This window comes from Oncorhynchus tshawytscha, linkage group LG10 (genome assembly GCF_018296145.1).
Source record: "Oncorhynchus tshawytscha isolate Ot180627B linkage group LG10, Otsh_v2.0, whole genome shotgun sequence".
Classification (NCBI taxonomy): domain Eukaryota; kingdom Metazoa; phylum Chordata; class Actinopteri; order Salmoniformes; family Salmonidae; genus Oncorhynchus; species Oncorhynchus tshawytscha.
In genome coordinates, this window is record NC_056438.1 from 25,649,172 (window position 1) to 25,675,957 (window position 26,786).

The window sequence follows — 26,786 nt, forward strand, 5'->3', positions numbered from 1 at the left end:
TCACTTTTGCATACACAGTATACTGACAATTCAAGACCTTGGGACTATAAAAAAGGTTCTATCTGCGCAAAGCATTGTTCTGAGATATTCAGCATTAAAGTTCACATCCCAGAACTGTTTTGTAGCGAATTCTTCTTTCACAACACATCAAAGTCCTAACCTTAAAAAGGTACCCAAAGTGCAGAGCATCAAAATCCTAAAGACATTTGTAAATCACTTTTCCTCTTTTAAGGGGGGGGGGGTGCAATCGCAGACAGAACCGTATGGCTCAGCCAAAACGTTTTCTGGCCCAGAAAGTTACAATTATTTAAATAAAAAAACTCCAGACATTTAAATGAATAAAGACAACACCCTTTCATCTTTCTAATCACATGATCAAATTAATGTTCATCACACATTTGTTAAAGCAATATTTCCCTAAAATTATAAATACACCTTATCATATGGATAACTAGCAACATTGTTCAAATTTAGCTCTGGATGAGTAAACTGATATTTGTCTGGTCTCTGACATCCAAAGTCAGTAAACTACTTGCTAGTTATCAATAAAATGTAAGTTAGTAATTTTAGTGAAATACCTTGTCCATGGAGCTTTTCGTATTGATATAGAACAAGACAAAAACAGCAATGCCTCTAAGGGCCTTAAACGTGCTCTAAAGCACCTGTATTTCTTTGTTTGGGTTTTTACCATAAAGAGCTTCTTCTTAAGAAAAGGTGATAAAAAAATCAATTCTAAGTAATTACAAAAGAGGACCAGAACCTATGATATTAACAATAAAGGACTTGAGACTATACTGTTCTATCTGCAAAATGCATAGTTTTGAGATTGAGTATTTTTCAAGTCCCAGATCTGAGAACTGTTGTGATGTCTTCCTCATTTGTGATTCAATAAGTATATCACCTTACATACAAGTACAGTGCATTTGGAAAATATTCAGACCCCTTGATTTCTTCCCACTTTGTTACATTACAGCTTTATTCAATCTACACACAATACCCCATAACGACAAAGCAAAACTAAACTTAGACATTTTTGAAAATGTTTTATAAAATAAAAACATTTACATAAGTATTCACACCCTTGACTCAGTACTTTGTTGAAGCACCTTTGGCAGCAAGATTACAGCCTCGAAACATCTTGGGTATGACGCTACAAGCTTGGCACACCTGTATTAGGGGAGTTTCTCCCATTCTTCTCTGCAGAGCCTCTCAAGCTCTGTCAGGTTGGATGGGGAGCGTTGCTGCACAGCTATTTCCAGTTCTCTCCAGAGATGTTTGATCGGGTTCAAGTCCAGCCTCTGGCTGGGCCACTCAAGGACATTCAGACACCTGTCCCGAAGCCACTCCTGTGTTGTCTTGGCCATGTGCTTAGGGTCATTGTCCTGTAGGAAGGTGAACCTTGGCCCCAGTCTGAGGTCCTGAACAGGTTTTCATCAAGGATCTCTCTGTACTTTGCTCCGTTCATCTTTCCCTTGATCCTGATTGGTCTCACAGTCCCTGAAAAACATCCCCACAGCATGATGCTGCACCGTAGGGATGGTGCCAGGTTTCTTCCAGACATTATGCTTGGCATTCAGGCCAAAGAGTTCAATCTTGGTTTCATCAGACCAGAGAATCTTGTTTCTCATGGTCTAAGAGTCCTTTAGCAAACTCCAAGCGGGCTGCCATGTGCCTTTTACCGAGGAGTGGTTTTCGTCTGGCCACTCTACCATAAAGGCCTGATTGGTGGAGTGCTGCAGAGATGGTTGTCCTTCTGGAAGGTCCCGGACCTGCTGTGTTCGCTCTGCCTAACTCTGAATGCTCTGCTATGAAAAGCCTACTGACATTGCTGACCTGTTGCATCGCTTTACAACCACAGTGATTGTTATAATTTTTCTAGTCACCGTGCTTCTACATTGCTTGCAGTTTGAGGTTTTAGGCTTGGTTTCTGTATAGCACTGTCACCACGGCGGATGTTAAAAGGGCTTTATTAGGCACTGGAGGAACTCTGGAGCTCTGTCAGAGTGACCATCGGGTTCTTGTTCACCTCCCTGACCAATACCCTTCTCTGATTTCTCAGTTTGGCCGGGCAGACAGTTCTAGGAAGAGTCTTGGTGGATTCAAACTTCTTCCATTTAAGAATGATGGAGGCTACTGTGTTCTTTGGGACCTTCAACGCTACATAAATGTTTTGGTACCCTTCCCCCGAGCTGTGCCTCGACACAATCCTGTCTTGGTGCGCCATGAACAATTCTTTTGACCTCATGGCTCGTTTTTTTTCCTGACATGCGCTGTCAACTGTGGGGTCTTATATAGACAAGTGTGTGCCTTTCCAAATCATGTCCAATCAATTGAATTCACCACAGGTGGTCTCCAATCAAGTTGTAGAAACATCAAGGATTATCAATGGAAACAGGATGCACATGAGCTCAATTGTGGCTTATAGCAAACTTAAGTAAAATAAGGTATTTCTGATTTTGTGAAATTTCTAGCAACCCGTTTTCACGGTCGTGTTGGGGTATTGTGTAAATTAATGAGGGAGAAAAATAATTTTATCATTTTTAGAATAAGTCTGTAACGTAACAAAATGTGAAAAAAGTCACGGGGTCTGAATACTTTCCGAATGCACTGTGTTTTGCAGATAGAACCTTATAGCACCAAGTAAAAAAGTGTTTGCGGCCTCCCGAGTGGCGCAGCTGTCGAAGGCAATGCATCGCAGTGCTAGAGACATCACTACAGACCCAGGTTCAATCCCAGACTGTTGTAGCCGGCCGCGAACGGGAGACCCATGAGGCGGCGCACAATTGGCCCAGCATCGTCCGGGTTAGGGAAGGGTTTGGTCGGCCGGGATGTCCTATTGCACTCTAGCGACTCCTTGTGGCGGGCCGGGCGCATGCACGCTGACTGCGGTCACCAATTGGACAGTTTCTCCTCCGAGTTAAGAGAGCAGAGTGTCACGAAGCAGTGCAGCTTGGCAGGGTTGTGTTTCGGAGGATGCGTGTCCCCTCGACCTTTGCCTCTCCTGAGTCTGTACGGGACAAGACTAACTACCAATTGGATATCACAAAATTGGGGAGAAAACAGGTGTAAAAAATGTATAATCTGGAATTTGCGCAGATAGAACTTCCTGATTAAATGTTTTTTTATCGCAAATGTACATCTCACATCTCATATACAGTAACACTTGTCAGCTAACAGTAATAGGTAAATCACCTGTACCTTGACTTACAGTATCACCAGTGTGGCTGCTAGTTCAGCACTGATGGAAGAATACACAGTTGGCTATGCACAATATGCATTGTGTGAAGATAAGAAACACTGGAATATTAATGTGGAACCTTCCCCCCCCACATACAGGTTGTCATGATAACAGGCACTCAGTTATGCAAAGGATATAGAAGTGATAACCAGTAGTAGCAAAGTGTAATATCCGCAGTAAGGACACGACACAGCCTTCTCAATGAATGGACTAACTGTGTTCCCTCAGCCATCATACTTGGTGTGGTACAAGGGATGACTGTGTGATTGGTACACTTTTTGTGCAAACATTGAGTGTGTGCTCATTCTGAAGCCCAATAACGGGTAGGAGATTACAGGTCATAGCTGATTATTATTAAAAATCGAGCCATTTTCAAATTCTAACCCACGGGATAATGACTGCCCCCTCTCATTGAAGCCACGGAAGTAAAAGTCAGACTGCGGTACTGCAGGCATTGTTTGCAGAAAACATGATCCCCCATTGTAGTAAATGGAAAAATCACCATCGTTGTGGTCAATCTGTGTTAAAAATATATATAATTGTTTTCAAATACACCAGATGTCCTTAAACCAACATTTTTTTGTTTCGTTTTTGTTTAAATCACACACATAAGAATTTAAGGATACTTGTGTTGGTAATGGCAGCCTGCAGTACCCTGGTCGGCCTTCAACTGGAGTTAAAGGTGCTGCATGGTCAATCTGTTCTCTGCATTTACATACCTTAAGGGAACATTTCGGCATTTGCCGTATGGTTAGTGAGAAAGTCCACATTGCAAATGTACGGTCCCTTACTAGACGTCCGAAAACGTTTGTTAAATTCGCGGACGGCGTCGGGCCGAGCGGCAGGGCCGGACCTACCAGGAAGTCATCAAATGAACTTTGTCGGACATTCGGTTTCCGTTTCACAAAAATAATAAGATTTTGGTCATTTTTCCACTGTCCCAGAATATCCCACAGGGGGGCATAAGCAATCATATTGCTATCGGACAAAACATCACGATTCACGACGGGGCCTTATCTCGAAAACGGAAAATATTTCGAAGCCGAAACTCGGTGAGCGTAGGTTTGGCATAATGGGCAGTTGGCCCCGAACAAGATGGCGTCCAGGCCTCAACGGTTTTTGAGTTATGGCCATTTATCTGGGATTAAAGGTCCAAAATGAAAATAGAGAAATTATTTTTCCACTTCATGTCAAAGTCAAGGAGCCTCCGGTGTCAATAAAAAAAAGAACCAGCCATTTATCTATCGTCATTTTAAGAGAAATCGTACAATGACAGATTGGTGATGTTCACGGATAGGTGTTTTTTTTTTTTTTCAACGGTTACAGATCCAGTTGCAGGGTGTTCTTACGAATCTTTTTAAAGTGTGCTGCGGAGCTCTGCGAGATTTCTGTGATTTTCTATGATTTTCTGAAATAACACACACTCACTAAACCCTCTGTAAATAACTCAGTTCTTAACGTAAAGACTTAAAACTCAGGATTCTGTAAAGGCATACCCCAATCAGGATATGGGTTTATTTATAGCTTCCTGTGCCAACCGGAAGTGCCTTAAATGATGTCATAGTGGCAGTTTCCAAGGGTTAAAAAGGTCAGATCTTTTCAAAACTTCATATGTGTGATTAGGCAATCCCCATAAACTGTAAGTCAGTCATTTCTCCCAACAGATGTCAAAGAAAAGCTCTCACACACACACACAGCAAGGATGGAGTGACAAAGTGCGGTGCTTAAAGACACAGAGAGCAGGCAATGGCATTACCATAATCCCTAGGCCGTGCCGAGTTCAACGAGATATCCCGCTTGACCGTAGCTCGCTTGCATTTTACAACCATATTTTTATTTTTGGGTTACCAGGTGCCTATTTTAAACAGTCCATAAAGCACTCAGGGCGGCCCCCATGGATAGAGGGTCGTAGTAGGGTACTCCCATAGCGGGCATGGACAATAGGAGTCCCGGTAAATGCATTTACAACCATATTTTTATTTTTGGGTTACCAGTTGCACAACAATGCATGTGCATTTGCAATATGATTCTATAGTGAAAAAACACCACCAAATGGACATGATGAAATCAACACAACGAGTGATGGAAAGGAACAACTATCACTGCTCGGCCATCCTGTGTTCATCAGGCCAGTCAATTTTGCATTTTTGAGCATGTCAAATTTCATATGGTAAATGCCCATTGAACCATATTGCAAATGCACGTGCACTTGCAATATGATTGTATGTGAAAAGACATCACAAAATGGACAGGATGAAGTCAACACAACGAGCGATGGAAAGGAGCAACTATCACTGCCAGGCCATCCCGAGTTCATCTGGCCAGTCAATTTTGCATTTCTGCATGATTTTTGAGCATGTCAAATTTCATATGGTAAATGCCCATTGAACCATATTGCAAATGCACGTGCACTTGCAATATGATTGTATGTGAAAAGACATCACCAAATGGACATGATGAAATCAACACAACGAGTGATGGAAAGGAACAACTATCACTGCTCGGCCATCCTGTGTTCATCGGGGCAATCAATTTCACATTCCTGCAGCATTTTTATAGCATGACAAATTCGTGATGGTACCTGCCCATTGAACCATATTGCAAATGCACAGTGACTTTGCAAAAGTAAGAAAACATAAACAAATGGACATAATGAAATCACCATATTTTTATTTTTGGGTTACCAGTTGCACAACAATGCACCTGCATTTGCAATATGATTCAATAGCGAAAAAACACCACCAAATGGACATGATGAAATCAACACAACGAGTGATGGAAAGGAACAACTATCACTGCTCGGCCATCCTGTGTTCATCAGGCCAGTCAATTTTGCATTTTTGAGCATGTCAAATTTCATATGGTAAATGCCCATTGAACCATATTGCAAATGCACGTGCACTTGCAATATGATTGTATGTGAAAAGACATCACAAAATGGACAGGATGAAGTCAACACAACGAGCGATGGAAAGGAGCAACTATCACTGCCAGGCCATCCCGAGTTCATCTGGCCAGTCAATTTTGCATTTCTGCATGATTTTTGAGCATGTCAAATTTCATATGGTAAATGCCCATTGAACCATATTGCAAATGCACGTGCACTTGCAATATGATTGTATGTGAAAAGACATCACCAAATGGACATGATGAAATCAACACAACGAGTGATGGAAAGGAACAACTATCACTGCTCGGCCATCCTGTGTTCATCAGGCCAGTCAATTTTGCATTTTTGAGCATGTCAAATTTCATATGGTAAAATACAACTAAAGTATGTTGATACAGTTCTTATACGTGTGTAATTGACACAAAATTACAAAAAACGGTCCAGAAAGCACTTTTTAAGGGTGTGTGAAGTTTTTTACAAAATTTTGACCTTTTTGACTTTTGACTTCCTATGAAATCATATTGAAAATGGACAAAACATATTACTTATGCGCATGTAAAAAAAAAATATATATATGATAAAATTGGACAAAAGTATATTCATACAGTTCTTACACATGTGTAATTGACAAAAAAAATCGAAAGAATTTCGAAAAACGGTCCAGAAAGCACTTTTTTAAGGGGTGATAAGTTTTTGACAAAAAATCATTTTTTCAAAATTTTGCTTTTGGATGTTGACTTGGGTGACATTTCCCAATATGAAAAACCATGGTGGAGCGAATTCGCCACCTGTTGAATTTTTAAAGTGTTACAATAGGCAATCGCCATATGGCAGTTGCAATACACTTTGCACGAATCAACGCCGAATCGGGTGGTATTGGCCAATGTGTATATGGTTTGTCCGATGCCAATGACTTCCCATTCATTTTTGTCCACTTCAGGGGGGTATTCCCTTACAGTGATAAGGCCTCTGCAGAAGTCAGGGCATTCATACTGTTCAGCAGAGCTGTTGTGAAGGACATTTTCAAGGAAGTGAGTTTGTGTTTATACAGGACCTCTCGCCCCCAACTACTGTCAACCAATCATGTCAATGCAGAGATATATGGAACCCTCTGCACGGTTGCAAAAATTGGGAGGCGCACAGCTATGCGGTACGGAGCTCAATTTGACCTCTGCATGCCTCTGGAGACTCCACAATTGCGTTACACCCTCCATATGGAACGTCCAACCACATTTTCGGATCAAGCATAAGTTAGCTCTTAATCAATAAGAGGGGGCAGAACTGAGCTAGCCTGCAATGTCACTTCCTGGAGTAGTCAGAGAGAATAGGCAAAGCTAGAGCGATATCTGAGACCAAAATCTGTCTCCTCCAACAGGTGATGTTTACATTTTTTTTATTATTATCATAAATTCACTCACCAAGCGAGTTTTTGTATGAGGTCAATGAGAGAGTGTCAAATTTGGTTAACACATTTTGTATAGCTTATTTGCTGCATGTGGTTTATTTGATCGAATGAAAGTATCATAATGATTAGGTTGTTACGAGTGTAGTGATAAGTAGGACGCGTGACATCCCAGCAACTTTGAAAAAAAAGTTTTATATCGGAGTCGTGCCTGATTGTCACTAGATACCACAGCCAAAGTTGTAAACCCTGCCTATTTCCATTCTTAAAATGTGATTGGTTTGTGTCAACACCACTAACCTTATGCCTAGCCTTGAATTAAGACCAAAAAGCTAATTGTTGTTTTCATGAATTTTTACAATATAGTCCATTTTTACTTTGTGGCTGTAGTAACTTAGTGGAAACCGTTGTTCACACGTATCTGCCCTCTAATTGCCTGGAATGGTCCCATCTAATCTTGCCTCCTCCCGACTGCATTCCAGTTTTGAAGACATTTCTTTTCATTAAAGCAGCCACTGGAGTATCTGGTCAATATAATGGATAATCTGTGGAGTAGTTCAAACTTCAACTTCATCTTGTCATTGATGCCATGTCTTGTTTTGAGTGGTTTTAATGCTAATATGTGTCATTCACTAGCTAGCCTAACCATCAATGATGTATTTGAGAGACAAGTTGTCATTGTGCAAATGTATTTATGTTTTCAATAAACATTGTAGACCAAATATAGCTTAAATGTTGTCAACATTCTACGCAAACCTCATTATTGTTGTTGCTAAACAACCAACCTGTCTATTCATGGTTTGCATGTTTCGTCACAATATTTTTTTTAACGTTCGTTTTGGACTGATAGGTGAGTAGGTGAACGGATCTCTAAATGTGTGGTTCCCACCGTGAAGCATGGAGGTGGTGGTGTGATGGTGCTTTGCTGGTGACACTGTCAGTGATTTATTTAGAATTAAAAGGCACACTTAACCCGCATGGCTACCACAGCATTCTGTAGCAATACACCATAGTGGGACTCAATTGTTTTTCAACAGGACAATGACCCAACACACATCCAGGCTGTGTAAGGGCTATTTGACCAAGAAGGAGAGTGATGAGTGCTGCATCAGATGATCTGGCCTCCAAAAATCCCCCTTCCCAAACCCAATTGAGATGGTTTGGAATGAGTCAGACCGCAGTGTGAAGGAAAAGCAGCCAAGAAGTGCTCAGCATATGTGGGAACTCCTTCAAGACTGTTGGAAAAGCATTCCAGGTGAAGCTGGTTGAGAGAATGCCAAGAGTGTACAAAGCTATCAAGGCAAAGGGTGGCTTGAAGTCAGAAGTTTACATACACCTTAGCCAAAAACATTTAAACAGTTTTTCACAATTCCTGACATTTAATCCTAGTAAAAATTCCCTGTCGTAGGTCAGTTAGGATCACCACTTTATTTTAAGAATGTGAAATGTCAGAATAATAGTAGAGAGAAAGATTTATTTCAGCTTTTTTTTCTTTTATCACATTCCCAGTGGGTCAGAAGTTTACATACACTCAATTAGTATTTGGTAGCGTTGCCTTTAAATTGTTTAACTTGGGTCAAACGTGTCAGGTAGCCTTCCACAAGCTTCCCACAATAAGTTGGGTGTATTTTGGCCCATTCCTCCTGACAGAGCTGGTGTAACGGAGTCAGGTTTGTAGGCCTCCTTGCTCACACAGGCTTTTTCAGTTCTGCCCACAAATTTTCCATAGGATTGAGGTCAGGGCTTTGTGATGGCCACTCCAACACCTTGACTTTGTTGTCCTTAAGCCATTTTGCCACAACTTTGGAAGCATGCTTGTGGTCATTGTCCATTTGGAAGACCCATTTGCGACCAAGCATGTCAATTAGCCTATCAGAAGCTTCTAAAGCCATGATATCATTTTCTGGAATTTTCCAAGCTGTTTAAAGGCACAGTCAATTTAGTGGATGTAAACTTCTGACCCACTGGAATTATGATACAGTGAATTATAAGTGAAATAATCTGTCTGTAAACAATTGTTGAAAAATGACTTGTGACATGCATAAAGTAGATGTCCTAACCGACTTGCCAAAACTATAGTTTGTTAACAAGAAATTTGAAAAACGAGTTTTAATGACTCCAATCTAAGTGTATGTACATTTCCGACTTCAACTGTACATGATTCCATGTGTTATTTCATAGTTTATGTCTTCACTATTTTTCTACATTGTAGAAAATAGTAAAAATAAAGAAAAACCCATGAATGAGGCAATTAGAAATGGCAGATGGGCTCGTTGACCAAATCCTGCAAATCCTTCACAGCATAAGATACCCAGCCTAATGTTTGTTATCAGACAAGCAAGACCTGATGAGAAGTTTGATGATATGTGCCCTAGCCCACCACGCAAAGACACTATGGATATATTTTCCCTGGTTGACACAGGCAAGCTCAGGAAAGTGACATCACAACTTAAGCATTCTACCTGCCTTCTCGATCCTATCCCAACCACCTTCAAAACAGATTTTAAAATGCATATTTGAAGAAGTGCAAGCTATTGTTAAAATCATTCACAATTCACAGGCACTTTCCCCACTGCACTAAAAACTGCTATGGTGACACTCCTTCTGAAGAAAATTAATCTAGATTCTTCAGCTCTCAGCAATTTTAGGCCAATCTCCAACCCTCCATTCTTTATTATTATTTTTTTATTATTTAAACATTTATTTTTTTACCCCCTTTTCGTGGTATACAAATGTTACACAACCCAACCAAGCCACACTGCTTCTTAACACAGCACGCATCCAACCCGGAAGCCAGCCGCACCAATGTGTCGGAGGAAACACCATGCACCTGGCGACCTTGGTTAGCGTGCACTGTGCCCAGCCCGCCACAGGAATCACTGGTGCGTGATGAGACAAGGATATCCCTACCGGCCAAACCCTCCCTAACCCGGACGACGCTAGGCCAATTATGCGTCACCCCACGGACGTCACGGTCGCAGCCGGCTGCGACAGAGCCTGGACGCGAACCCAGAGTCTCTGGTGGCACAGCTAGCGCTGCGATGCAGTGCCCTAGACCACTGCGCCAGCCCCGGGAGGACCAACCCTCCGCAAAATTCTGGAGAAATTGGTCTTCAAACAGTTTAATTACTTTAAGTGCCAACTAACTCAATTCTTGAAAATGTTTTTTATTCCAATTTGGTTTTCGGCCCACCACAGCATAGAGACAGCCTTAGTTAAAGTGGTAAATGATCTTGGAGCCAACAGAGTCCAAACAGCTCTCTGTCCTTGTACTCTTGGATTTAAGTGCTGCATTTGACCATGATGTCCTTCTGAACAGACTGGAGAGGTGTGTTGGCCTCTCCAGTCCAGTTCTAAATTGGTTTAGGACCTATTTAACCGGTCAAGAGTTTGAGTTATGTTCACCAAGGGTGATGACAGAGAAAATAGATATCACATGTGGCTTTCCACAAGGTTCGATTTTCGTTCCGGTACTGTTCAGTACACACACACACACACACACACACACACACACACACACACACACACACACACACACACACACACACACACACACACACACACATTATCCCTTGGCAGTGTTATCAAAAAGGTCAGCATTGATTTTCACTGCTACGCAAACGATACACAACTTCACATTTCTGTGTCTGAGTATTTTAGCTCCACAGAAATTATTAGACTGTATTAGTTATTTAAATATCATGGCGCACAACTTCGTCTAGCTAAATCAAGACAAAAGCAAGGTACTTATTGTTGGGGCCAAAGCACAGCGAGAATACTGCCACACATTTTAATTCATGGGCAATAAAGATAAAATCCCAGGTAAAAAAACCTAGGTGTTATTTCAGATTCTGAACTCAATTTCAAATCATACATTAGGAATGAGACCAAATTAGCTTTTTACCGCCCGAGGAACATTGCCAATGTGCGGCCGTTTCTCTCTCAGGCTGATATAGAGAGACTCAGCCATGATTTTATTACAAGCAGGCTTGACTACTGTAATGCTCTCGTCTGGTCTACCCAAGAAAGCCAGTGGTCAACTGCAAAACAAACAGAATGCTGCAGCACAGGTGTTGACCAAGACCAGACAGAGAGCACACAATACATCGGTTTTAAGGTCTCTGCACTGGCTGCCTGTCAGTTTTAGAATTCATTTTAAGATTCTATTGGTTTTTAAAATCAATCTATAATTGTGCACACCAATAAATGTCAGACATGCTTTTAAGTTAGACTACATGACCAAATGTAGACACCTGCTCGTCGATCCTCTCATTCCAAAAACATGGGCATTAATATGGAGTTGGTCCCGCCTTTGCTACTATAACAGCTCCACTCTTCTGGAAAGGCTTTCCACTAGGTGTTGGAAGATTGTTGCGGGGACTTGCTTCCATTCAGCCACAAGAGCATTACTGATGTAGGGCGATTAGGCCTGGCACGCAGTCACCGTTCCAATTCATCCCAAAGGTGTTCGATGGGGTTGAGTTCAGGGCTCTGTGCAGGCCAGTCAAGATCTTCCACACTGATCTCAACAAACCATTTTTCTATGGACCTCGCTTTGTGCACTGGGGGGCAATGCCATGCTAAAACAGGAAAAGGCCTTTGTCAATCTGTTGCCACAAAGTTGGAAGCATAGAATTATCTACAATGTCATTGTATGCTGTAGCATTAAGATTTCCCTTCACTGGAACTAAGGGGCCAGCCCAAACCATGAAAAACAGCCCCAGACATTTATTCCTCCTCCACCAAACTTTACAGTTGGCACCATGCATTCGGGCAGGTAGCGTTCTCCTTGCATCGCCAAACCCAGATTCGACTGTTGGATTGCCAGATGGTGTAGCGTGATTCATCACTCCAGATAATGCGTCTCCACTGCTCCAGAGTCCAATGGCGGTGAGCTTTACACCACCCCAGCCAACGCTTGGCATTGTGCGTGGTGTTCTTAGGCTTGTGTGTGGCTGCTCAGCCATGGAAACCCACTTCATGAAGCTCCCGACTAACAAGTATTGTGCTGACGTTGCTTCCAGAGGCAATTTGGAACTCATAGTGAGTGTTGCAACCAAGGACAGACAATTTATATCACTTGGCGGTCCCGTTCTGTGAGCTTGTGTGTCCTACCACTTCACAGCTGAGTCGTTGTTGCTTATAGATGTTTCCACTTGTCAACTGTAAGTGCTGTTATTGTCTGGGGCAGCTCTAGCATGGCAGAAATTTGACAAACTGACTTATTTGAAAGGGGGCATCTTATGATGGTGCCACGTTGAAAGTCACTGAGCTCTTCAGTAAGGTCATTCTACTGCCGATGTGTGTCTATTGAGATTGCAAGGCTGTGTGCTCGATTTTGTACACCTGTTGTGGCTGAAATAGCCAAATCCACTCATTTGAAGGGGTTTCCACATATAGGTTATGTACCCAGTAGGTCCCTCAGGTCTTCTGGCACTAACTAGCCTTTTATCTATCCCATAGCCTAAGACCAAGAGGCATGGAGAGGCAGCCTTTAGTTACTATGCCCCAAGCCCCTGAGAATAGCCTGCTAGAGAACCTGAGGGGGCCCAAAACTGTGTACATTTTAAAAGAGATATTAAAACACGCCTTTTTAGCTTTGCTTTTCCTTAGGGTGCTTTTAAATCATTCAGTTCTTGTTATTTTTTTGTTTTTTACCCTCTCATCTCTGTTGTGTATTAAATATTTCAGTTTTTATTTTCATTGTTTATATTTGTTTTTTCTTTTGAAGCACATTGTGTTGCATTCAATGTCTGAAAGGTGCTGTATAAATAAAGCTTGATTTGATTTGGAGGATTAGTGTTAAAAATACGCTGTGATAGGCAATATGCGCACACACAACCATATAATTATTCAAATTGGCTAGATAATAGTAACAAAATACGTATCTCGAAGTAGACATTTAATTTATCTTTCCATATGGCAACCCAATTCTATATGCTAAGCATCACTAATGGCTCACGCAAACGATTGTCAGTGTTTTTGCAGCGCACTCACCTCGCTCACCAGGCCTTGCCAGTCACTTTCACTCCTTTTCGAAGAATTCATAATTTCGCAGTCTCTTCCAACACGTAAATTTCACGGTTTTCTTGTATTAGTTGGTACGCTACTGTCTTCAGCAAGGTGACTTCTCTTCTTTTGACTCCTCCTCCGCTTCGCTGTATCTATGGCAGTTCTATTAAGCTGGCCCGCACTGAACCAGCCTCTGGCTCATCACGTGACCGGCGAAGTCGGTGAGGGAGGAGCGCCACTCAAATCGAATAGCATTCTGAGCTGCTTGGTTATGTTGTCAACCAGGCAGCATGGTCAAGCGTTCAAAAACATATACATATTTTTTCCATAAAGTATATGTTCTCGCGTTTGTTTTGAGCTGTCGTACAGAGCGGGATACCTGCCTCAAGTCTGGGAGACAGCCTCGTTCCATATCGAATACAGTCAACTTTCAGCCGGTGCAAATCACGCCAACACGGGCGTCCGGGCGAGATTAATCGAATCCCCTCTGTTATTACTCATGTCAGCTGTTGCAGGTGGGCGGGGATGTCCGGGTGGGTCGGCAGAGGATGGAAATAATACATTTCTATTTTATCCTAGGCCTATTGTATTGAGAGAGGTGGTCAGTTTATATAAACAGTGAGCAGAGATGGAACATTTTGTCAAAGAGGATATGAGAAAGTCCTTGTAAGATATTTGATTTACCATAGAATGAAAGACACTACAGGGACTTGCTCTGGGGTTGTTCTAGCTGACTAAATTCCACTCAATGGTTAAGGACGTTTTTGATGAACTCCAATGTAGTGGAGCTGAGACCAGGCTTCGTGGAATTCAGCTCTGACGACATCGATTCGCCCAAGATAATACTTAAAAAATATATTATGTCCTTTGTAGTTGCATGCCTTTCTTTGTTTGCTGAAATCCATACTTTTTCAATAAATGCTAATCAAATACAACCACCCACTGTTTCTTTATCGGGATTCCATTGTCACATGCCCATTTGCGCTGAGTTTCATTTTACAGCAATGAGCAGTCACCGATTGTGAATAAAGTTTATTGAAAAAGTATGGCTTTCTGCAAACAAAGTGAGGCACGCAACTACAGAGGACAAACATAGGTACAAGGTTAGCGTTTCATAATTATTATAAAGTATTGTTCTTGGATGAATCGATGTAGTTGGAACTGAATTCAACAAAGCCTGGTCTCTGCTCTACTCTGTTGTAGAGTTCATCAGAAACTTTCTTCACCGTGGAGTTTAGTCTGAACCAGTATCTGGGCAGAGGAGGAGAAGATGAATTTGACGAGTCTCCTCTCTAGCCCAGTTAGAAACCATTAATTCTCACATTAGACCAATTTGAAAGCGTAATGTCAAAATACATTTGTTACTCACTAAATATGGAGTTTCGCTGAGCAACTATCATAATTTACTGCCATCAGCCCGGTATGTACTTGCCATTTTTTTTCCTTTCTACAAGCAACCCGAAAAATTGTCTCATCTCAAAAGTGCCTTCAGAAAGTTTTTACCCCCCTTGGCTTTTTCCACATTTTGTTGTGTTACAGCCTGAATTAAAATGGGATGAAATTGAGATTGTGTGTAGATCCGTGACAAACAATAGCCCATAATGTCAAAGTGGAATTATGTTTTTACAAATGAATACAAAATGAAGAGTTGAAATGTCTGGAGTCAAGAAGTATCCAACCATTTTGTTATGGCAAGTCTATCACAGCAATTTCAATCACAGATTCAACCATAAAGACCAGGTTTTCCAATGGTTCGCAAAGGGCACATATTGGTAGATAGATTTTTTTTTAAAGCAGACATTGAATATCCCTTTGAGCATGGTGAAGTTATTAATTACTCGTTGGATGGTGTCCAGTCACTACAAAGATACAGGCGTCCTTCCTAACTAGGAAGGAAACCTCTCAGGGATTTCACCATGAGGCCAATTAGGATTTTAAAACAGTTACAGAGATTAATGGCTGTGATAGGAGATAACTGACGATAGATCAACAACATTGGTGTTACTCCACAATACTAACATACATGACTGAGTGAAAAGAAGGAAGCCTGTGCTGAATACAAATATTCCAAAACATGTATAGTGCAAGAAATGCGGCAAAGAAATAAAACAAATTGTCCTGAATACAACGAGTTATGTTTGGGGCATATCCAACACAATACATCACTGAGTACCACTCTTCATATTTTCAAGCATAGTGGTGGCTGCATCATGTTATGGTTATGGAATTGAGCACAGGCAAAACTGTCAAGGAAGACTTGGTTCAATCTGCTTTCCAACAGACACTGGGAGACATTCACATTCCAGCAGGACACTTACTTAAAACACTAGGCCAAATATACACTGGAGTTTCTTCCCAAGACGACATTGAATGTTCCTGTGTAACCAAGTTACAGTTTTGACTTAAACCGGCTTGAAAATCTATGGCAAGACTTGAAAATGGCTAGCAATGAAAATGGCTAGTCTAACAATGATCAACAACTACCTTGACAGAGCATAAAGAATGTTTTAAAGAATAATAAGCAAATATTGTACAATTCTATATAGAATATCGTACACCATTCTGTATACATCTGGCCCTTCTTTGGACACTGTGCTAACAAACCTCCAAATGAGTTTCAACACCATACAACACTCCTTCCGTGGCCTCCAACTGCTTCTAAATGCTAGTAAAACTAAGGACATGCTCTTCAACCGATCGCTGCTCACACCCTCCCGCCCAACTAGCGCCACTACTCTGGACGGTTCTGACCTAGAATATGTGGACAACTACAAATACCTAGGTGTCTGGTTAGACTGTAAACTCTCCTTCCAGACTCACACTAAGCATCTCCAATCCAAAATTAAATCTAGAATCGGCTTCCTATTTCGCAACAAAGCCTCCTTCACTCATGCTGCCAAACATACCCTCGTAAAACTGACTATCCTACCCCAATCCTTGACTTCGGGGATGTCATTTACAAAATAGTCCCCAACACTCAGCAAGGGTAGCCTAGTGGTTAGAGCATTGGACTAGTAACTGGAAGATTGCAAGTTCAACCCCCCGAGCTGACAAGGTACAATCTGTCGTTCTGCCCCTGAACAGGCAGTTAACCCACTGTTCCTAGGCCATCATTGAAAATAAGAATTTGTTCTTAACTGACTTGCCTAGTTAAATATTTTAAAAACTGGATGAAGTCTATCACAGTGCCATCTTTTTCGTCACCAAAGCCCCATGTACTACCCACCCCTGCGACCTGTATGCTCTCGTTGACTGGCCCTCACTACATATCCGTCGCCAAACCCACTGGCTCCAGGTCATCTATAAGTCTTTGCTAGGTAAAGCTCAGTTTTATCTCAGCTCACTGGTCACCATAGCAACACCCACCAACACCCACCATGCGCTCCAGTAGGTATATTGCACTGGTCATCCATAAAGCCAACACTTACTTTGGCCGCCTTTCCTCCCAGTTCTCTGCTGGAACGAATTTCAAAAATCTCTGAAGGTGGAGTCTTATATCTCCCTCTCTAACTTTAAGCATCAGCTGTTAGAGCAGCTTACCGATCGATCACTGTACCTGTACACAGCCAATCTGCAAATAGCACACCCAACTACCTCATCCCCATATTATTACTTATCCCCTTGCTCTTTTGCACCCCAGTATCTCTACTTGCACATCATCATCTGCACATCTATCACTCCAGTGTTAATGCTAAAAAGTAATTATTTCGCCTCTATGGCCTATTTATTACCTACCCCCCTACTCTTCTACATTTGCACACATTGTACCAAGATTTCTCTATTTTTATTTTTTATTGTATTATTGACTGTTTGTTTATGTGTAACTCTGTGTTGTTGTTTTTGTTGCACTGCTTTGCTTTATATTGGCCAGGTTGCAGTTGTAAATGAGAACTTGTTCTCAACTGGCCAACCTGGTTAAATAAAGGTGAAATTATTATTATTATTATTTTTTTAAATCCAGGTGTGCAAAGCTCTTAGAGACTTACCCAGAAAGACTAATCCCTGCCAAAGTTGATTCTAACATTTATTGTCTCAGGGGTTTGAATTAATTACTTATCTAATCAAGATATATTACTGTTTGATTTTCCATAAAAGTATTTTGTGTAAATCCATTTTAATTACACGTTATAACACAACTAAATTTGGAAAAAGTCACAAGGTGTGAATAATTTCTGAAAGCAGTATTGTTTTTGATGAATTCTCTTTGATTTTCACCTGTCGGTGAGGTTAAATGTGGAATGCCTGTCATTAGACAGCCAACACTTCCTGTCCCTTCAAAATACGAGTTCAACCTTCGAACCAATAGCTGCCTATACCGTGCCAAGGTGAGATTGCTCAATTTTACTTCAGATTTTATTAAATAAATAAAAACTATACTTTACAGCTGTGTTCGAATACCCATACTAACATACTATTAGTTTATACTAAAATGCTGTAAACGAACAGTATGCTTTCAGTTGAGTGTACAAGCTCGTCGCCAAGCTACCGGAAGTTGATGCTGTTGCTATGCAACCTCTTGCTAGCTAGTTAACGTAACAAATGACTAGTTAGACATTTTACGACTTCGGGTGTGTTCTTAAATTCAATGTGGAGTGCGCTCCTAATTTCGGAGCATTGTCGGATTGTCTGTTTGTAAATCCAGAGTGTTTCGCTCTCAAAGCGCACACTGGACGCTCGGGACGTTTAGGGTTGATTTGAACATTCTGACCTTACAACTGCAGTCAAGCACCCAAGCTAACGCTGGCTAGCTTGCTAGCTCCTTCCAGACACAAATGAGACCACTGACCATTTTACTCGCCCTAGCAGAGCTGGTTAGGCAGTTTTCATGTTATCCAGAGCGTTGGTGAATGTAACTGTGCTGCTGGCAACAATTTAATTACGCTTTTTTTTGCCGATGTTTACCGACACTGGCCATATTCAACTGGTGTTGAGCGCTACTAAATTCATTATTCCACGCTCTGGTACACTCAGACGAGAGTGCTCTGAAATCAGAGTAGATAGCCGACATAACTTTTGGCATTCTAACTAATAAATATATATATATGTATGTATGTGTGTATATATATATATGTGTGTATATATATATATATATATGCATACTATACTCAATTAACGTCACAAATAGTACGGTTAGTATGAGTATTCGAACAGAGCATTTGTCTGGAAATAAAATAAACTTCTCAACTGCGTTACTCATTCCAGTCAGCAGATGGCGATGTGCGTCTTTCGGGCGATGCTGCTCATGTGACGTAAATTCTAGTGGACGGGACCAGATGCTTCTTCAACAACAACAGCTATCGTTAGGTTGATAGCCAAAACACTCAAGCGCTTTACTGTCGGTTGTTTTGGTGTATATTAATCGCAGTGTTTTATTGACAGAGGAGACCTGATATCTGATTAACACTAGTAAGTAACTTACCGTCGTAATGGGTTTTTACTTTAGATATTCAGAGTTCGCTAGTAAGTAGCTAGGTTTCCACAGATTTTCATGCGAGTATAAATAAAATCTTCGCATTTTCCAACCAGAGGTTTCCATCAAATTCACTTGAGGATAAAAGTCGGCGCGTGATGACGTAGTGCACATAAATACCTTTTGCTTTAAATTCCCATGTACCGAATAAGTGTATAGCGATTATTACATTATGGACAAGCATCATGTCAATAGAATAAGATACTCGGTATTTATTGGAAAGTAGCATCAAGCTCATCACCTTGCACTTTCACCAACCTGTGAAGTTCATAACTTATTGCATCAGTAGCCTAATAAATTGTATGCTTTTCCGTGTTTATAGACAACTGCCATAACTATGCTTGCCCTATGGATAATATCATGCTGTTGAAGATTGCATGTTTAGTTATTATTCTACACAATAGTTATTATTCTAATGAACTCCGCCCCTCATAGATGTCTATGTTTCACAAGTTTGGACATCAAAGTACAGATAACTAGAGTACAGCACAGAAGAGTAGGTTTGAGTTCAGTACAGTAGAATAGAGTAAAGTATTGTATTTTTCATTATAAAAAGTATAGTATAGGACAGTAGAGTAGTGTTCAGTAGAGTATCGTTCAGTACAATACAGTACAGTGTACTGAAATCTACTGTACAGGCACACATAATTGGCATACATTTTAAAGTGAGTCTCAGGGCAATTCAGTAACTGTGGAATTGCCCAATAGCAATAAATCACTTCAGGGGTTTGTTGTGTATATGGGCAATATACCACACCCCATCAGGCCTCATTGCTTAATAATTGTGCTCTGCTGAGCCTAAAAACATGACATTCCAAGAGAGCAAGATTTATATTTGAAGCTCTACATCATTCTTATACCCCCCCAAAAATGGAGACAAAAAAACGCAGCAAGGTTTATATTTAATGATGAAATGTTGTGAAAACTAGCCTTCGGGTTTTGAGCAATCTAGTTTGGATTAAAACTCATGTGAAGACTGTTTTATCATTTATCACTCCGTTTGTCTTTGGCAGGAGAGGGAGCTGACTCTCGCCATGACAGCAGGAAGAGTCCTTCAGGAGAACCAGACCCAGAGACACCCAAACCACCGAGACGACACCACTGTTCTCAGTGTGGAAAGAGTTTTGCCAAGTTAGGGAGCCTGAAAAAACATGAGAGAACACACACAGGAGAAAAGCCTCACCACTGTGCCCAATGTGGAAAAAGTTTTATTTGGTTATGTGACCTGAAAAGGCATGAGAGGACACACACAGGAGAAAAACCTTTTCAATGTTCCCACTGTGGAAAGCGTTTTACCCAGGTAGGGGCCCTAAATAAGCACAAGAGGACACACACAGGAGAGAAGCCCTTCCAATGCTCTCTGTGTGGAAAGAGTTATACTAAGTTAGGGGGCCTGTATAGGCATGACAGGGCACACACAGAAGGGGCTAAGTTAACCTACCACTGCTCCCTGTGTGGAAATATATTTAGCCGGTTACGGTATCTGAATAAGCATGAAAGGATACATACACAGGAGGAGAAGACATACCACTGCTCTCATTGTGAAAATACATTTTCCCGGTTAGAGGACCTGAAATCACATGAGAGACTAGAAAGGCTGTGTTCAGACTTATGTTTTTGACTTGAGAATGTGTTTTTGTTTATGCCTTATGAAATCAAATTGTATATTTGAAAGCTTGCTTGAAAATAGGCTTCTTTTTGTATTGTTTTGGACATGATTATATATAAATTCAGATGTATTAATTTTGTATTATGATATATTGAATACAAGAATAAACCCCTTAGATGTTCATTTCATGATTTGGATATTTTAAAATGTAAATTATTTAAGTAACAACTTGCACAGGGCTTGGCTATTCTAAGCCAGAAGGCTGATAGGCTCCTTTTCCTATCTCCTATTTCTGTAGGTTGAGGCAGCTTGATGTAAAAGTACACCCCCTGGACAGGATGTTAGTTTATACAATTATTATATAGATTAATGGTATTTTGCTTTTATTCATTCTAATCTTGAAAACCTCTTGAATTGAAAATATGATTTGGATATTGCTAAATGAATTTGATTGGATAAATTGTTTGGATGTTGAAAAATGTATTTGATAATGATTTGGATATTTCTAAATCTAAATGGTTAAATCAATGAATAGTGTGCATTTCTTGTCAATGTATTTTATTGAGTTAATTTGTGTATTAGTCATCAAGCTAAAGGTGTATGAAAATGTGATGTTGTTCTGAGAACATTGATAAGTTGTTGAAATGAATGTTCCCATCAGTATTATTATACCATGTCAGAAAATTCTCACTCATTTAAAGTCTGCACTAATCAACACATGCTTCTTTTTGTACATTTTAGTGTGATATTATTCTTTAAATGGGGCAATTCTCAGTAGAAACAATAACAAAGCCTTCTTCCTGCCCATGTTTCAGTGAAAAGCTTTGGGATGGGTGTGGAGAAATGTAACCACTCTCAAATTCATAGACCGGTACTGACCATCTTTGATATCTAAATAATCGTTTTAACAATATTTTGAGGCTACACGGTTAAGTTTTAAATATTTTGTGTCAATCAATCAAATGTATTTATAAAGCCCTTTTTACATCGGCAGATGTCACAAAGTGCTATACAGAAACCCAGCCTAAAACCCCAAACATCAAGCAATGGAGATGTAGAAGCACGGTGGCTAGGAAAAACTCCCTAGAAAGGCAGGAACCTAGGAAGAAACCTAGAGAGGAACCATGCTCTGAGGAGTGGCCAGTCCTCTTCTGGCTGTGCTGGGTGGAGATTATAACAGTACATGGCCATTTAAAGCCAAATTGTTCTTCGAGATGTTCAAATGTTCATAGATGACCAGCAGGGTCAAATAATAATCACAGTGTTTGGATAGGGTGCAACAGGTCAGTATCTCAGGAGTAAATGTCAGTTGGCTTTTTATAGCCGAGCATTCAGAGGTCGAGACATCATGTGTGGTAGAGAGAGAGAAAGTCGAAAACAGCAGGTCTGGGACAAGGTAGCACGTCTGGTGAGCATATCCGGGTTCCCTTGCCGTAAGCAGAACAGTTGAAACTGGAGCAGCAGCATGACCAGGTTGACTGGGGACAGCCAGGAATCATCAGGCCAGTTAGTCCCAAGGGAAGATCCTAGGGCTCAGGTCCTCCGGGAGAGAGAGAGAATTAGAGGGAGCATACTTAAATTCACACAGGACACCAGATATGACAAGAATTATACCAGATATAACAGACTGACCCTAGCCCCCCGGCACATAGACTATTGCAGCATAGATACTGGAGACTGAGTAAAATAAGCTTATTTTGTGTTCGGATTGGGTACCACAAATGAACTAAGTTCATGAGGCATTTGAACACTGAACAAAAATATAAACGCAACATGCAACAATTTCAAAGATTTTACTGAGTTACAGTTCAAATAAGGAAATAAGTCAATTTAAAAAAAGAATTTGGCCCTAATCGATGGATTTCACAACTGGGAATACAGATATGCATCTGTTGGTCACAGATACCTTAAAAAAAGGTAGGGGCGTGGGTAGGGCTGTGGTGGTCATGACATTTTGTCTGCTGGTGATTGTCAAGCAAATTACTGTCTCACTGTAATTTACCATTGATTAACATAAACACGTTTAGCATCTCTTGGCTGCCGTGCATAGCATACAAGCCATTGATGCAGAACTTAGGAACATCTACTTTTTTTAAAGTTTAATAAAACCATTTCATAAATCCATTTTTTATTTTGGAAAGGTCTAAAAAAAAAACGATATGAAGAAAATGTAGTCTATTTCAGAAGAACAGAATAACATACTCTTGAGTTGTCCTTATGTTGGGCCCTGATATGGCTAAGCCATATGGCTGTGGGCTACACTAGTTCATTTAGCAGACAAGATTTGCTTGGAATTCTGTGGTGTTATTATTTTATAGTATGAAGAATACAATTGAACATAGCTGAATGAAATAGAAATGATATTCTCTCCAAATGATATTCAAGGAAGTGCGCAAATGTTGCTATTCTGTGTTGAGCAGTTAACATTCATACCTGGATCTCACAGCTAGCTAGCTGCTATCCGTGTGACTATCGGCTTTCGTCGATTCCGGAGCAAACATCAATTGTTCCGGAGCTAGCCAGCTGAAGAGTTCCATCAATCACTCCTGGGCTGCAGTCACCTATCCGGACCCGTTTTGCTGCCTACGCGGAGCCCCACCGGGCCTTCACAGCTGGACTGCCGACGTTGTCTACCCGAGGGAGTTGTCCGGCTGCTTCCTCCGGCGCGACGTTGCCTGGGCACCCATCTGCGGCCTGCTAGCCGTTGGCTGTCTTATCGGCTGCTATCTGAATAGACAATCGGACAATTTTTTAAAATTAAATTTTAATGTATTTATTTTTCTTCTTGGGCCTCTATAACTATACCTATTGTTTTTATTTTTGTTGTTGTGTAATTACAGACCTCCATCCTATGCTAGCTTGCTACCGATTTAGCTGTCTAAATTGCCGTGACCCCCAACCAACCTCTCCACTCACCGGACCCTTTTGATCACTCGACTAAGCATGCCTCTCCTTAATGTCAATATGCCTTGTCCATTGCTGTTCTGGTTAGTGTTTATTGGCTTATTTCACTGTAGAGCCTTTAGTCCTGCTCTTTATACCTTATCCAACCTATTAGTTCCACCACCCACACATGCAATGACATCTCCTGGTTTCAATGATGTTTCTAGAGACAATATCTCTCTCTTCATCACTCAATACCTAGGTTTACCTCCACTGTATTCACATCCTACCATACCTTTGTCTGTACATTATACCTTGATGCTATTTTATCGCCCCCAGAAACCTCCTTTTACTCTCCGTTCTAGACGACCAATTCTTATTGCTTTTAGCCGCACCCTTATTCTACTCCTACTCTGTTCCTCTGGCGATGTAGAGGTGAATCCAGGCCCTGCAGTGCCTAGCTCCACTCCTATCTTCCCCATCTATCTTCAGAGCTTGTGCTGCTAGGCGACCTAAACTGGAACATGCTTAACACCCCAGCCATCCTACAATCTAAACTTGATGCCCTCAACCTCACACAAATTATCAATGAACCTACCAGGTACCTCCCCAAAGCCTTAAACACGGGCACCATCATAGATATCATCCTAACCAACTTGCCCTCTAAATACACCTCTGCTGTTTTCAACCAAGATCTCAGCGATCACTGCCTCATTGCCTGCATCCGTAATGGGTCAGCGGTCAAACGACCTCCACTCATCATTGTAAAACGCTCCCTGAAACACTTCAGCGAGCAGGCCTTTCTAATCGACCTGGCCGGGGTATCCTGGAAGGATATTGATCTCATCCCGTCAGTAGAGGATGCCTGGATATTTAAAAAAAAATGCCTTCCTAACCATCTTAAATAAACATGCCCCATTCAAGAAATTTAGAACCAGGAACAGATATAGCCCTTGGTTCTCCCCAGACCTGACTGCCCTTAACCAACACAAAAACATCCTATGGCGTTCTGCATTAGCATCGAACAGCCCCCGTGATATGCAGCTGTACCGGGAAGCTAGAAACCATTATACACAGGCAGTTAGAAAAGCCAAGGCTAGCTTTTTCAAGCTGAAATTTGCTTCCTGCAACACTAACTCAAAAAAGTTCTGGGACACTGTAAAGTCCATGGAGAATAAGAACACCTCCTCCCAGCTGCTCACTGCACTGAAGATAGGAAACACTGTCACCACTGATAAATCCACCATAATTGAGAATTTCAATAAGCATTTTTCTACGGCTGGCCATGCTTTCCACCTGGCTACTCCTACCCCGGTCAACAGCACTGCACCCCCCACAGCAACTCGCCCAAGCCTTCCCCATTTCTCCTTCTCCCAAATCCGTTCAGCTGATGTTCTGAATGAGCTGCAAAATCTGGACCCCTACAAATCAGCCGGGCTAGACAATCTGGACCCTTTCTTTCTAAAATTATCTGCCGAAATTGTTGCCACCCCTATTACTAGCCTGTTCAACCTCTCTTTCGTGTCGTCTGAGATTCCCAAAGATTGGAAAGCAGCTGCGGTTATCCCCCTCTTCAAAGGGGGGGACACTCTTGACCCAAACTGCTACAGACCTATATCTATCCTACCATGCCTTTCTAAGGTCTTCGAAAGCCAAGTCAACAAACAGATTATCGACCATTTCGAATCTCACCATACCTTCTCTGCTATGCAATCTGGTTTCAGAGCTGGTCATGGGTGCACCTCAGCCACACTCAAGGTCCTAAATGATATCTTAACCACCATCGATAAGAAACATTACTGTGCAGCCGTATTCATTGATCTGGCCAAGGCTTTCGACTCTGTCAATCACCACATCCTCATCGGCAGACTCGACAGCCTTGGTTTCTCAAAGGATTGCCTCGCCTGGTTCACCAACTACTTCTCTGATAGAGTTCAGTGTGTCAAATCGGAGGGTCTGCTGTCCGGACCTCTGGCAGTCTCTATGGGGGTGCCACAGGGTTCAATTCTTGGACCGACTCTCTTCTCTGTATACATCAATGAGGTCGCTCTTGCTGCTGGTGAGTCTCTGATCCACCTCTACGCAGACGACACCATTCTGTATACTTCTGGCCCTTCTTTGGACACTGTGTTAACAACCTTCCAGGCACACTTCAATGCCATACAACTCTCCTTCCATGGCCTCCAATTGCTCTTAAATACAAGTAAAACTAAATGCATGCTCTTCAACCGATCGCTACCTGCACCTACCCACCTGTCCAACATCACTACTCTGGACGGCTCTGACTTAGAATACGTGGACAACTACAAATACTTAGGTGTCTGGTTAGACTGTAAACTCTCCTTCCAGACCCATATCAAACATCTCCAATCCAAAGTTAAATCTAGAATTGGCTTCCTATTTCGCAACAAAGCATCCTTCACTCATGCTGCCAAACATACCCTTGTAAAACTGACCATCCTACCAATCCTTGACTTTGGTGATGTCATTTACAAAATAGCCTCCAATACCCTACTCAACAAATTGGATGCAGTCTATCACAGTGCAATCCGTTTTGTCACCAAAGCCCCATATACTACCCACCATTGCGACCTGTACGCTCTCGTTGGCTGGCCCTCGCTTCATACTCGTCGCCAAACCCACTGGCTCCATGTCATCTACAAGACCCTGCTAGGTAAAGTCCCCCCTTATCTCAGCTCGCTGGTCACCATAGCATCTCCCACCTGTAGCACACGCTCCAGCAGGTATATCTCTCTAGTCACCCCCAAAACCAATTCTTTCTTTGGCCGCCTCTCCTTCCAGTTCTCTGCTGCCAATGACTTAGCCCAAACAACTACCTCTTTCCCTACTGTATTTAATTTATTTATTTATTTTGCTCCTTTGCACCCCATTATTTTTATTTCTACTTTGCACATTCTTCCATTGCAAATCTACCATTCCAGTGTTTTACTTGCTATATTGTATTTACTTTGCCACCATGGCCTTTTTTTTGCCTTTACCTCCCTTATCTCACCTCATTTGCTCACATCGTATATAGACTTGTTTATACTGTATTATTGACTGTATGTTTGTTTTACTCCATGTGTAACTCTGTGTCGTTGTATGTGTCGAACTGCTTTGCTTTATCTTGGCCATGTCGCAATTGTAAATGAGAACTTGTTCTCAACTTGCCTACCTGGTTAAATAAAGGTGAAATAAAAAATAAAATAAATAAATAAAAACAAAGAAACAGGTCCTCCTGTATGCTTAATTTAGAGTTATTTATGCAACTTTAGTTTGTGA

General features: G+C 41.4%; 2 protein-coding genes across 3 annotated transcripts in view; one reads left to right on the plus strand and one right to left on the minus strand.

The window, feature by feature from the left end:
• Positions 1-13,678, minus strand: part of ccdc149a (coiled-coil domain containing 149a) — a 29,318-nt gene extending 15,640 nt beyond the window's left edge. For both annotated transcript variants that reach the window (XM_024434753.2, XM_024434751.2), the window contains exon 1: positions 13,528-13,678. In XM_024434753.2, coding sequence (XP_024290521.1) covers positions 13,528-13,578 — 51 coding nt within the window. In that variant the 5' untranslated portion in view covers positions 13,579-13,678. The remainder of the gene's footprint in view (positions 1-13,527) is intronic.
• Positions 13,679-16,919: 3,241 nt separating this feature from the next.
• Positions 16,920-21,336, plus strand: LOC112261007 (zinc finger and SCAN domain-containing protein 21-like). The gene is made up of 2 exons (XM_042329568.1): positions 16,920-16,929; positions 20,026-21,336. The coding sequence occupies exons 1-2, from the start codon at positions 16,920-16,922 to the stop codon at positions 20,631-20,633; spliced, it is 618 nt and encodes a 205-aa protein (XP_042185502.1). The 3' UTR covers positions 20,634-21,336.
• Positions 21,337-26,786: the final 5,450 nt, after the last annotated feature.